General features: G+C 45.4%; 1 protein-coding gene across 2 annotated transcripts in view; it reads right to left on the bottom strand.

Moving 5' to 3' along the window:
• Positions 1-500: 500 nt before the first annotated feature.
• The window catches only part of XPO7 (exportin 7), a 35893-nt gene continuing 22183 nt past the window's right edge, over positions 501-14210 (bottom strand). Inside the window, exons 12-28 of one of the 2 annotated variants that reach the window (XM_069767000.1) lie at positions 13876-14069; positions 13215-13320; positions 12754-12889; positions 12117-12190; positions 11956-12036; positions 11660-11723; positions 10164-10272; positions 9315-9421; positions 8999-9087; positions 7696-7803; positions 5559-5641; positions 5252-5466; positions 3554-3692; positions 3309-3469; positions 2744-2842; positions 2529-2656; positions 501-1097 (exon numbers count right to left, since the gene is read on the bottom strand). In XM_069767000.1, the coding sequence (XP_069623101.1) occupies positions 1004-1097; positions 2529-2656; positions 2744-2842; positions 3309-3469; positions 3554-3692; positions 5252-5466; positions 5559-5641; positions 7696-7803; positions 8999-9087; positions 9315-9421; positions 10164-10272; positions 11660-11723; positions 11956-12036; positions 12117-12190; positions 12754-12889; positions 13215-13320; positions 13876-14069 (1987 nt within the window). In that variant the 3' untranslated portion in view covers positions 501-1003. Of the gene's footprint in view, positions 1098-2528; positions 2657-2743; positions 2843-3308; positions 3470-3553; positions 3693-5251; positions 5467-5558; positions 5642-7695; positions 7804-8998; positions 9088-9314; positions 9422-10163; positions 10273-11659; positions 11724-11952; positions 12037-12116; positions 12191-12753; positions 12890-13214; positions 13321-13875; positions 14070-14210 lie in introns of both variants that reach the window. The other variant, XM_069766999.1, reaches the window with a different exon arrangement.

The raw sequence follows: 14210 nt of genomic DNA on the forward strand, positions 1-14210 counted from the left end.
AATTACTACCTGATCACATAGCCTTGAAGTGTTCTTTGCAGCATTTTGATAGGACATTGCCTAAGTTTGGAAAGTTTTGCTTCAGGATCCTTAAAAAAAAAAAAAATAAATAAAAGTGGCAGAAACTTTAATTTTTCTACTGTCTGATTCACGGAACCTTTTCAGGATCATAATACAAAAAAAAAGCTCCAAAAACTCAGCAATGTGGAAATGAATTGGAAAAGTTTTTTGAAGCAGAATCTGCCTCCAAAATAAAACAGATCACCTAAAATGTAAAAATGCCGCCGCTGTGCACTATGTGGGACGCAGTTGTGACCGATCCATCCGGGACCAGTGAGGCAACTATTGGCTATGGTAAGCACTGGTGGTCTCCCAATACTTCGGTGTGAGCGCTGATCGGTGGGCTGCATTCTCTCTGGTTGCATCCAGGTGGCGCCGCAGACCCAACGAGAGAGACGAGAGCTGGTTCTGCTGCCAATCATTCAAACCCACAGTCAAAATAAGAGCAGAGAGGGCTGTGTCCCTCAGTATACAGGAGCGTTTATTACAAAATGTCCTTGCAAAACCTGTCCACCCTTTTAAGTGCAGTCTCTGCAGAGCTTCACTCCAACAACGCAATGCTCTGCCACTCCTCCGTTCATCCACGCTGAGGGGAAGGGGCAGGGGAATCTGTGGGGTAGGCGATTTTACTTGTCACTCCAAATGACGCATACATACATATAATATATATATTTATATATTTGTAATTTATCAATAGGGGGGCTCAAGTCCAGGTGAACAGGCGTGACTATCATTCGCTCATCATATCAGCGCCCCGACCACCTCCACTCTGTGGAAAGAGGGGGCAGGAGGCAGAGATCCACTCGCCATATTTATATCCCCCTGTCCGTAGAAAGAATTCAAAACATTACCAAAAAAATGTGCAGGGGGGAGAGGATTTTTTTTTTTGTACAAGGGGAAGGAAGATGGTGGGGAGAAGGATGGCTGGAGCTGTGGGGAGAGGTCAGCTCATCATTTCATTACTGTTGGGGCCGCAGGTTGAGTTTTTCATGGAGTCGTTGACTTCTCGTCGGAAGGCGGAGAGGTTCTGCGTAAACCTGCGAAAGGGAGAAAAGTCAGGGCTCACTCATATGTATCTGCAACATTAAAACATGGCTGCTGGGCTCCACACCTGTCCGTGGGTTGTGTCTGGTATTGCAGCTCGGCTCCATGCAGGAGAATAGGGCTGAGCTGCAATACCACAAATGACCTGTGGACGGGGGTGGCGCTGTTTTTGGAAGCATTTTATTTGGTCCTATGAGTCTCATGAGCACCAAACCGTCAGGATTGACTGACACAGGATATAAACTGGTAATGTAATGATATAATATACCAGATATAGAGCAGTTGGCCAAAATGGTTCCCCATCGAGCCTCGCTGAATAGAAGTTTCTGAGAAAACTAAACTTTATTCCGTTTTTCTCTATCCTACCTAGCAGACACTTTAATTGCCTGCAGATCAGTGGGGGTCCGACTCCCACTATTCACTCCATAGACCTGAGAGTGCGCGGCTTGGCAAGCGGGAGTGCGCGGCTCGGCAGGCGGGAGAGTGCGTGGCTCGGCAGGCGGGAGAGTGCGCGGCTTGGCAAGCGGGAGTGCGCGGCTCGGCAGGCGGGAGAGTGCGCGGCTTGGCAGGCGGGAGAGTGCGCGGCTTGGCAGGCGGGAGAGTGCGTGACTCGGCAAGTGGGAGAGTGTGCGGCTCGGCAGGCGGGAGAGTGCGTGACTCGGCAGGCGGGAGAGTGCGCGACTCGGCAAGTGGGAGAGTGTGCGGCTCGGCAGGCGGGAGAGTGCGTGACTCGGCAGGCGGGAGAGTGCGTGACTCGGCAAGTGGGAGAGTGTGCGGCTCGGCAAGTGGGAGAGTGCGTGACTCGGCAGGCGGGAGAGTGCGTGACTCGGCAGGCGGGAGAGTGCGTGACTCGGCAAGTGGGAGAGTGTGCGGCTCGGCAGGCGGGAGAGCACGCGACTCAAAATAAGTCAAACTTGAAACATTTGTGTCGACATTTTTCGAGGCTCATAACGTTTTTATTTGGGCTAGTATGACGACTTGTTTTTGAGTGGCCAGTCTTGGTACCATTTGGGGGGAGTAGATCAATCACTTTGATCACTATCAATAGCATTTTTTGAGGAGGTGTGTGTTGGCATTTTCAATTTTTTTGATGCACTGGGCATTTACAAAGCCACTAATAGGATTCCCCCCGGACAGGTAAATGCGTACGATTTAAACATTTTGAGCATGTTCCTAACGCCCATGTCTTCAGTATAAAGCACTTTATCCACAAATATGATTAAAACTGTAGCTTCCTGTTGCTGCCACAAGGGGGCAATCTGTAAGTAGATTTATTCTTATCCATTGAGCCCCTAGTGGCAAGTTAGAGATATACATCTCCATCTATTCTCTTACTTGATTATATAGTAGATTTTTCCCCATTTCTTATTGGGGAGAGAAATATTTCCATTGTTGAGACCACGTTGGCCATTGACACCACTAACCTGTCTCTGTTTTTTGTGAGGAGGTTTCCCTCAATTCCTTCCATTAAGTTCTCAAAACAAAGATGCATGGCTTGCTGCTTCTCCGGGGGCTGACTACTTACAATGCTTCTCCGAAGGTCCGAGAAATACTAGCAGCAAAAAACAAACACATTAAAAATGGTGGAGAATGGACCCAACTAAAAACGGTGTATATAATTATGGTGCGGACTTATTACCTTCTCGTTGAGGAGGATGAGGCCTAACAATGGCCGGCTCATTGACCACTGATTTCGACAGTCTTCAAAGATAATGATATTGAGAACCGTGGAAAGCATCTGGGGGTGTAAGAGAGAGGAGCACATACGATAAGGGGGTCCTCGTACACAAGGGAAGACCGGACCCACATCCTTGGCCTCAGCTAAAAGCAGATTTCACATCACATCATTAAATAGATCTCAGACCTGATGGGTCGGGTGTACTTACTTTACAAATCCATGTCAGATTGGCAGTATAATCCTTCGTAATTCTCCCCTCTTGATGTTAAGAACAAGAGCTTGACTCATTTTAATAATCAGGATTGTACAGCTATATGGATCTGAATTTTGAAAAGTAAGTACACCAGCCACATCAGGTCTGAGAGATTTATGCAATAATGAACGTCTGCGTATTGTGAAATTAGGCAACACATTTGCTTTAACCCAGGTAGGAAATCTAATAATGCTTCCGGATTTACCACTATATATAAATGGAAACCTAATTTAACCCCTTAGTGGCCAGAAGGTTTCGCGATTGAGGGGTCACCTGTTGGATCATTTCCGGGTGCTGCTGCATTATGTGTAGGAAGCGTTCACTTTCCTGCGGCGGCGGCGCTCCCCTTTTCTTCCCGCTGCGAGATAGCTGTTTAAAGAGGTATGTGACTATGTGGTCCAGGCAGGAGCAGCACCCCGTACACACCATGGTGTCTGTGGGCATAAGACACGTGATGAATCAGGACATCACACAAGGTGGAGGAGGTACGGGGAAAGGTGACCAGGCCCCCCGCTTACCCAGAGCAGTCAGCCCCTCGGAGATGGAGGAGAGGATGTACATGATGACGTGCGGCTCCAGGCTGGCGATGAAAGACATGTGATCCTGAGTCAGTACCTCCAGAAGCGAGTAATAGGACTGACTGAGCTTGGGATAATCCTGCAAAACAGGAAGCCTCCGCGTCACAAATCCACAGCTGTGGACGATTCACATAGTGCGAAAAAAAACTATAAAAAAAGGGCATCTCTCAGTAAGATCAACCATCCTAAGCCGTCTATATGGACACGCAGGTCATAGGAAGCTGAATAAAATTATACCTTCATATCTGCAATCCAATCTTTTATTCTAAAGAAATCCACGTTTTTCCTAATATGTAAATGAGCTGTTAAGATCTATGAGCCGGGCATAGATCGCCCCGAGAATCTGCCTCTAGGGTTTATTTTTAATGAAAAGGGGTCGTTATCATTGTGCTATATATAATTACTGACAGTCTGCTCTCCTGATCTCATTGCAGAGCCGTGTGATTATAACTAACACGGTACAGCAGAGCAGAACTTTGTCTCATTACAAACACATCTACAGCTGTAGCTCTCACAGTGCAGTTTGCTCTCCTCTCACTTTTTTGTCTACTCAGATCCAAGGTCGTGTCTCATTACAACTACCCCTTCTTCAGCATCCCATTTCAGAAAGGCAGTGTGGGAAGGAAGGAAAGTACAACTGAGCTGAGAGCACTTTGAGAGAAGGACTACAACTGCAGATGTGTTTGTAATGAGACAAAGTTCTGCTGTGCTATGCTAGTTATAATCACACACAGCTCCGCAATGAGATCAGACTGTCAGTCATTTCAGATGTCACACTGGTAATGCCTCTTTTTCTTTATAAAAAGCCCTAGAGGCAGATTCCCAAGGAGATCTATGTCCCGCCCATAGATCTTAACAGCTCATTTCATATTAATGAAAAAAACTGAAAACCGTAGATTTCTCTGGAATAAGATATCAGATCGCATATATCAAGGTATCAATTTATTCAACATCCTATGGCCTGCATGCCCATATAGAAGCTTAGGAGGGTTAATCCTACTGACATATTCCCTTTAAAAAATAGACACCTTCAGGGACATGTTTCTGTACTTAAATGCATGGATTTGAGATAAAAATCCTTTTAAAAATTGGGTTTCATTAAAAATGTTGCAGTTTTTGGCTCTTTGTATCACTGCACATTGTTGGCTGTAGTATGAGTTGTTCTGTCAACAGTATTTCTAACTTTTTCATCTGTTTTTTTTTTGTTTCAACTTTGATAGGGTCTGTGGTCATAAATCAGCACAGAGAAGCTCACTGTTGTATACTCAGTTAACTCATCCTGCAGACAATAACGTGCAGGAAAACAGAGTGCTTGAAAAAAAATACAGAGTGCAAACATTTTCAATACAATCAACTTAAAAAAAATTATGTGTTTGTACAAAATACATACATTTAGAGAAAATCTGTTTGCTCATTCCACCCCACTGTAAACCACATACATGTGGATGTAGGATATAAGGACAAAAGTGAATCGAAAAACTCTGATCTGGTGCAGAGAGATGCACTCTAGAGGTGATATGCAAATGAGTCAGTAAGTGCTCTGGGTGGGACTGAGCACTTTATCTGCCTCGGCTCCATTCTCTGCTAGGTGATGGTCAGCGCTGCAACCGATCATAACATTTTGCAAAGGTTAATTACCAGCAGATCACTGTGTGGCACAGACAGCAGTAATTTGACAAAGGTCTGAAGAGCGTTGTCCAGAGCTTCATCACCGTAAAGGCGGAACACCCCAAAATTGACGTAGCTGCCGCTGAGAGCAGCTTTTAGCACCGAGAAACATATGGAGATTCCCTTCAGCTTCAGAACGTACAGCTGCTCCTTGGGGAGCTCGCCCAGCGTCAGGATCCGGTTACCTGGTGGTGAAAACAAAGACACGTGTTCATTATCTCCTGCAGAGAAAGAAAACACGACCGGGTCCAACAGGTAAAGATACGAGAGAAATCACCGTAAGTTGTGATCATTTTGCTGGTCTCCCGAAACAGAAGAATGCCATTTGGAGAAGAGACGTCAAACTGTAACCTCTGTGACCTGCAGGAGACAAAGCCGCAGGTAAGAGCAGGATGGAAATGTCCACAAGGACAATACATTTGTAGTTGGATTAATTACTCTATCGTGTTGCCTTCTTGGAGAAGAAATATTCTAAAGTGAGCAGAAGAAAGATGCTAAAGTGAGCAGAAGAAAGATGCTAAAGTGAGCAGAAGAAAGATGCTAAAGTGAGCTACAGAAAGATGCTAAAGTGAGCTACAGAAAGATGCTAAAGTGAGCAGATGCTAAATTGAGAAGATGCTAAAGTGAGCAGAAGAAATATGCTAAAGTGAGCAGAAGAAAGATGCTAAAGTGAGTAGAAGAAAGATGCTAAAGTGAGCAGAAGATGCTAAAGTGAGCAGAAGAAAGATGCTAAAGTGAGCTACAGAAAGATGCTAAAGTGAGCAGAAGAAAAATGCTAAAGTGAGCAGAAGAAAGACTAAAGTGAGCAGAAGAAAGATGCTAAAGTGAGTAGAAGAAAGATGCTAAAGTGAGCAGAAGATGCTAAAGTGAGCAGAAGAAAGATGCTAAAGTGAGCTACAGAAAGATGCTAAAGTGAGCAGAAGAAAAATGCTAAAGTGAGCAGAAGAAAGACTAAAGTGAGCAGAAGAAAGATCTAAAGTGAGCAGAAGAAAGATCTAAAGTGAGCAGAAGAAAGATGCTAACGTGAGCAGAAGAAAGATGCTAACGTGAGCAGAAGATGCTAACGTGAGCAGAAGAAAGATGCTAACGTGAGCAGAAGAAAGCTGTAAAGTGAGAAGATGCTAAAGTGAGAAGAAAGATGCTAAAGTGAGCAGAAGAAAGTTGCTAAAGTGAGCAGAAGAAAGATGCTAAAGTGAGCAGAAGAAAGATGCTAAAGTGACAGAAGAAAGATGCTAAAGTGAGCAGAAGAAAGATGCTAAAGTGAGCAGAAGAAAGATGCTAAAGTGCTAAAGTGAGCTTACCAAGTGCACAGAGCTGTGCTCAACAGATCATAGATCTCCCAACTATGAGAGCAGGCTGCAGCTGTTATGAAGAGACTATGCTCTCTATGGGGACTCTGCTCCCCCTGCACTCCTAGTTGGGAGAATTAACATGTTACACTCTCCAATGTGCTGCAATGTAGGGTCCCATGATAAGAAGCCTCCCTTCGCCTTCCAGGTTTCCCCAAATTACATTGCAGAGGGGCCAAGCCAGCAATCAAGTTCCCTTTAAAGTCATTACATGGGGGCCTAAAGGTGTTGTGCGTCGCCGCTCATGTCGGCATCTGGTGGTGACTGGTGCAGACGTCTGCAAATACCTGCAAGTACACATGTGCAATCCCTGCTGAAGGTGCAACCTTCATGAGGGGTATGTGCAGACATGACGCCATCAGCGACAGTCAGCTCCCTAAGTGGAAGAAAGTATTTAGAGACTATTCTTGCCAAAACTCCGTGCTCATTCCTAGGTGGGACTTCAGCATCCAACAACCAGCGCAGATCAGTGGTTTGAAGGGGCCATGGTGTCCCAGCCAGCACCACGTCTTCGTGTTTACCGGGCAAAGCTTCCTACCTTGAGTCGTGGCTGATACTGCAGCCGAGTCCTAGTCACTGGAATCGGTAGACAGTGTAGCGAGCTGTAATACCAGTAGCTGATCAAAGGGGTGTCTATATTCGGACCCCCACTGATCTAATACAGATAGGTCCTCAATTGTAAAGTCCTGTATGACCTCTATAAAAACATTACTGGTCCCCTCGTAGTTTCTCATCCTGGTTAGTAGGGGGGTTATAATATATCTACTGGATCAGTGGTCCCTAGCTTTCTGTGGGTTGAAATAAAAACTCTTAAGTTTGACACATGGTGTAAACTTCATTTAAAGGGGTCGTCCTCTCCGTGGGGAGAACTGCACTACAAAGACGGTTTCCTTCCTACCTAGCGAGTGACTACTAGCTGGACCTCTGCAGAGGTAATCAGCATGAGAGGTATAATTGCGCAATAAAGAAAAAAACATGATGGTGGATAAAAAGAAGAAAAGATGAGAGTATATATCATTGATAGGTAAGGAAAAAAACAATATAAATATAAGATAAAGAACCAACCTGTTGTGCACTAGTTCTGCCATGAGCTTGAGGATGGGCGTAGTGCAGGCCGGGTCATGGAACCAGAGTTCTAGCGCCCTCTGCAGGATGGGCATGTATGCGGGATATCTGAGGAGGGCTAAGGAATAACCCCAGCCATCGCTGCCCACAACAATAATGTCACCTAGAGTATTCAGGACTAAAAACTGGACTACGGCTCATTTTAAATTGTCATAATGGTGCTCTAGTCGATGATTTAAAGGGAACCCATCAACAAGATGACGCTGCCCTCACTGTATGACTAGTGACAAAATGTTCCTGTGCTGAGATAATCTTATAAATCTGCTGTGTCCTGTGTAATGGCTGTGTCTGACCAAGTAGAGGTGCTCCAGGTTATGGTCAGGATATACAACAGCTCCTGGCTGAAGAGGGAAGCATAAGTCACTTATGATAAGTGAGTATACAGATGAAACAACAGAGGCATACAACTCCTGCTTTTTGAGAAAACACATTTCCCTGTCTTTTATCACAGGAGTGTGTGTTTCCGCTGCTTCACCAATCCTGAGAGCTCATCATAAATCAAGTCAGTGACGCAAGAGCTCCAGCAGCCGCTGACCTTACAGGTTACTGATCTGGTTTTTAATGAGCTTAGACAGATGGAGTCACATCAAAAAACACTCACTCCTGTGATAAACCAAGCAAGAAAATAGCAGCTGTGAACGCCTGCTGTGGTACTTTCCGACCATAAACTGGAGCAGCTATGCATGGTCAGATATAGCAATTGCACAGTACATAGGGGTGCATTTATAACATTATATTTTAACACATTCAATTGTGCAACTTATTATTATTACTAGATATATTGATTAAAATGTATTTTGTTAGTGGGACAATCCCTTTTAGGCTTTTATGAAAAATTTTCTGGGATTTTGAAGTTGAAAATATTTCTGTGACGTGAACTTGCACAACATTTTTAATCTATTTAAGCTTTGAGAAAATAAAAAAAAGTTTTTCGGGCTTAGATAAAAGGAACGGATCCAAAGGTATCCTGACCGAGTCACTATAATTTGCACCAAAGAGTGGCACAAATTATAGCAAAAATCTACTGTACAGGGGCAGCCCAAAAAATGTACCAAAATCATTAAGATGCGCGCAAACTCTTAATAAATTTGTCACTATATCAGAGGATTTTCATCCATAACTTGATTTAGAAACACCATTTTTGATGACTTGAGCCCTACGATTTCTCCAAACGCAACAGCGCCTTGAACTGGATTGTACGATCTGAATTTATCCGCTCAAGTCCAGAAACATTTTAGGATACATCCAGTCAAATAGCATCATGAAGCTGCTCTTAGCATTGAACGCAAAGGCGATTCCTCTGAGATCTCTCACCAATCCAACCAGACTCCTCTAAAAACACAGAAATCAAAGTTAAATGTTAATCTCCACCCTTAAAGGATTATGCATAAAGTATGGAAGTTATCGTTTATCCGTAGGGTGATCAGGAAGCTAGAATTGGTACAACCCTCTAAAAGAGATGCACATGATTAGATAGACATGGCTGCTTTTGTTTGGAAACAGCACCACTCCAGTCCACAGGATAAGTCTGGTACTGCAGCTCCGCAGCAACGTCTTACCTTGGCTTCTTGTTCGTTGAAGCTGTTGCTGTTGAACATTTGGGCCATTGACTCGAAGGCAGCGGTGAGAGGCATCATGAACTGAGAGAACTGCTCCTCATCCTCTCCTATGAGCGAAAGAAAAAACACCAAATATGACATCTGACCACCACTAGATTTTACTTTTGTGCTTAATAAGGACTGATCACCTCTTGGCGAAAAGTAAATAAAAAAAATAATATATATATATATATATATATATTAAAGAAACTAAAAAAAATCCTCTCCGATATTGCCATAATAGTTCCGGCTCTTTAAGAGAGGGTGACAGAAGGGCTCTCCACTGTCTCACTATCTAGACAACTGTGTAAAGACTTTCTGCCTCAGTGCTGGGAGATACCACTGTGTGTGGGAAGGGGGGGGAAGCTGTGAGCAACTTGGAAACACAGATCTGTGCATCTGTCATTGTTTAACGTGGATGTATCACTACATGAAGCAAAGTGAGATGGATTCCTGTGTATTATGGAGCAGCAGGAGGTAGAAAAAAATAAGACTAAACGCCAATATAGGACAATTGATGTGTTCACCCTGAATCCTATCCAGATGTGAGCACAAGGTTCCAGCTACAGTTCAGATGCTGTGTAGTATTAGCTCCCCCCATCACAGTTGGTATCTCCCAGAGTAGACCATCTCACCAGATTCCGCCTTCTCTGTGATAAAGTGAAAGTAAAACCAGTTTCGCTGTAATACCAAGGGAAGTCATTGGATTTAATAATTATATGTATTTGGGAATTTTTTTTAAATAATTTCATGTCACCATTTGTGTTTTTCTAAAAGGCGCTAGGTCGCCCTTTAAATACCAGGCAGTACCTAAATCCACCATGAGGAGGCGTCCTAGTGCAGTGTAGAAGGTTGTCCGGCAGCGCATGTCTGACAAGTTCGATTGGCTGTTGATTCCCAAGAAGGAAAAGTGCTCGCTCTGTAACACAATGCACAGCTCGGGGTTATAACGTGCGGAGGACAGGACGGCATCAATGTCATCTACGATTATGTGAGAGCTCCATGATACTGTTCACCCCCCCCACTGAGCCAGCCTCCGGGGGGCGTCAGACAGAGGAAGGGCAATGGAAAAATCATTCACAATTTCCAGACTATTGTGTAATTTCCCCAGGAAAGAAAATATTAACCCCCAGACATGTGCCGACTGTACACCCAGGACACCAGGCATGTGCCGACTGTACACCCAGGACACCAGGCATGTGCCGACTGTACTCCCCAGAATGTGCCGACTGTACCCAGAGGACACCAGGCATGTGCCGACTGTACACCCAGGACACCAGGCATGTGCCGACTGTACTCCCCAGCATGTGCCGACTGTAGCCCCAGGACACTGGGCATGCGCCGACTGTAGCCCCAGGACACCGGGCATGCGCCGACTGTAGCCCCAGGACACCGGGCATGCGTCGACTGTAGCCCCAGGACACCAGGCATGTGCCGACTGTAGCCCCAGGACACCAGTCATGTGCCGACTACGCCCAGGCACGTGCCAACTATACCCCCAGGACACCAGTCATGTGCCGACTGTAGCCCCAGAATACCAGGCATGTGTCGACTGTACCCCCAGGACATGAGTCATGTGCCGACTGTACCCCCAGGACACCAGGCATGTGCCGACTGTACCCCCAGGACACCAGGCATGTGCCGACTGTACCCGCCGGCATGTGCTGACTGTACCCCAGGATACCAGGCATCTGCAGATTGTACCCCCAGGCATGTACTGACTATATTAATTTCCAAGACAACCAGGGATGTAGTTTATTCACCCCATGTCCCCCAGGCATGTATTAATTACTCCCATAGACACCAGGGATATTTATCTCCACCCTTTCCCTCAAGGCATGTATTTAATATATCCTTAGACACCAGACATGTTAGTTTTAAATGCCCTAGATGCCAGTCATGCTAATTATTAACCCTCTAGACACCAGACTTGTCATTAACCCCTGAGACGTTATTTTATTACCCCATAGATATCAGATATGTTGTTTATTAACCCACTAGATGAAAGCATGCTACTAACCTACGAGGCGTAACGAATGGTTAGTACACCTGTCCTGACATCCTGTCGTGTTTTACTTTATTTGTTGAGTTTGCAGGTCGACCATTTACATGACCCAAAGCAATGATAGCTGGCCGCCACCATGGCGCATTTTCCAGCTGTAAGGACTCCCGTTACCATCAGTGTGCGATCAGTCATCGCGTCTGAACGCCGCATAAACCGCTTGACGCCAAGAATACCATCATTTGTTAACCCTTTAAACACCAGGGATACCTGCAGACCCTATGGAGGTGCCCCTCGTACTCACCGTATGGTTATTTAGCATGAATTGCACAGCACTGAGCTTCACCAGCTTCCTGACACTGCTGTATGTGCGAGGGGTTAAGGGGACAAACAAAATCGAGAGGGTAACATGCTCCCCTCCTCCTCTATGGCCTATACGTCTATAGCCTGATCAATAATATACGGATAATCCTGCCAACATGAGCTAGATACAGAGGTCAGACCCATCTGTGGTCACAGGTCGCTGCCCCCCCCAGGTGATCCCACATGAGTATACGTCACTTATCCCCTCCTACACCCATATCACATAGTAAAGGATATCCTATAGACAGGTCGTTCAGCAGCTGCAGGGTCTTCGACGTGATGGGCTCGCAGCGACCCCAGTACTTGAGATTGGTGATACTGTGGGGAAACACAGGGGTTACCGCTCTCTTATTATACAGGTGAAAAACTAGATTCCGATTAGCTAGAAATGAACTTACATTTTGCCAATAAAAATGCTCAGCACCATGGTCTCATCATTCAGACCCAGAACGTCTGAAAGACGCCGATAAAGCTGTGAGAGAGAAAATGACGCCATATTAGAGAACAAAGGAGATTAATCTGTAATCTACTGGTAATGTGGACAGTCGCCATATGGAGGATCCACTGATTTTTATTAATGCGGCATCATCATTGCCGATATATACACTCACTCGTTTTTTTTTTTCCTGCTGTCAATCACACCGGGATGGCGAGAGCTGCACTCCATCATGATAGGATGGCAGGGCGCCTTTTTCTCCATATATAAGGATTAGTGATGTGCTTCGGTAAGGTGTTATCTGAGCATGCTTGGGTGCAAACCGAGTGACTTCGGTGTGCTCGAAAATTGTGTTTGAGTCCCTGCGGCTGCATGTCTATTCGACCGCAGCAGCTATCGCCTGTTTGTTAGGTAATCCCCACATATATTGTGACTGTCTAACAGCCTTAAGATTTGCTGATGCGGGGACTCGAACATATTTTTCGAGCACGCTGAAGACACTTGGCTAGCACCCGAGCATGCTCAGATAACACCTTATCCCAGCACGCTCGCTCATCACTAATAAGGATCGCACGCTCCATGAAGCTCTCGCCGCTTACCTTGGATGACTTTTGAACTTGATCCCCAATGTATATTTTCCTGAATTGCTCAAAGAAGCTCAGCATTGACAGCTCAAGCTTCTCGTTGCCGGCCTGGGCAAGACGCGAATCCGTGAGGTTCATCAGTTGCAGCACACTGCGGAGGAGGAATAGATTAGTCCTGACTCTTCTCTTATTTTCATGGCTGTTTGATTGACAGTGGAGATGTCACCTCTGCTCTTGGCCAAAATCTTATGCACGATCCAATCTTCTTTTGCGCAGGACGCTACTACGCGTTGGCCAAGAGAAGAGCGGTGCATGTGTGAGATTTTGGACAGGTGCGGAGTTAACATTTTGCGCCAGGTCTCCACTGTCAAGTAAGCCGGGCGGGGAGCACTTAGTCTAAAAAAAAATATAAAACTCTGAATTTAGCTGCAATGAAGCAACGGAGCGTGATGAAATACTATTGAAATAACACGTACCGACACACTAACTCTCCATCCATGGCGTCCTGTTCATCAGTACTGGCAAAAGATACTCTGCCTCCAATCACTGCGCCAATAATGTAAACCAACCAAGTGAGCCGACCTGTGAAAATAAATAGCAACAGCGTAAATAGCTGGGAATTGCAGAAACGGCCAAAAACTGAGAAATATTCAGATATCACGGAGAAAGGCAGCCATGTACTGACCATGCCCATGCATATAATGCATGGACCTGTGGGGTCTGAAAATATGGGAGACTGTCTTTTCTCTGGCCAATTAAAAGTGGTCAGGAGTGGTGGACTCCTCTCTAGTAGGACATACGGACAGGTTTTGTAAACGCCTGTCAGATTTGTACCTCCTGTTACATATAAAATCATTAGAGTGCACATAATAAGTTTTTTTTAAGTACATTGCATAACAGATTGTGCAGCAGTGAGGAGCAGCTGCAGTCCAGGCTGCTGGTATCTGTCCTGCTAATTATAGAGAAGCCGGAACTGCAGAACCTCATTAATGGGAGATAAAGCTCTGCCTCCCGGTGCACAGATAGGAGCATTGTACAGCAAGGACTGCGGCCACTCCGAGCCACTGTGCACGGTAATATTTTTGCTGTAATATAGGGAATGCACTTTAATGCTGGAGAGGGCAGCGAGCCGCTTACCTTCCTGCACGGTCAGCTCCATGCTGGGGGCAGATCCGCTCTGCAGAAGCTCCTGATAGGTCTGAGCTGACTGGTCAAACAGCTGCACCAAGAGAGCGCACGTCTTGTCGTACTCGCACCTCCCGATGGTGGAGAGCTGATCTAGCTGCTGCTGTACCAGACCTGCATCATCTAGAGGGTCTTCCAGGCCGTCCCTGCGGAAAAGCAATTTGTTAAATGCTAGAGATGTGGCTTAAATATTGCAAAGTGTAAATTATAAAAACATTTACTGAAGCAATGCTGAGACATCATACTATTGCTTTAATGGGGGGTGGGCGGGGGTGTCGAGTTAAAAA

This window comes from Ranitomeya imitator, chromosome 4 (genome assembly GCF_032444005.1).
Source record: "Ranitomeya imitator isolate aRanImi1 chromosome 4, aRanImi1.pri, whole genome shotgun sequence".
In the NCBI taxonomy this organism is placed as follows: Eukaryota; Metazoa; Chordata; class Amphibia; order Anura; family Dendrobatidae; genus Ranitomeya; species Ranitomeya imitator.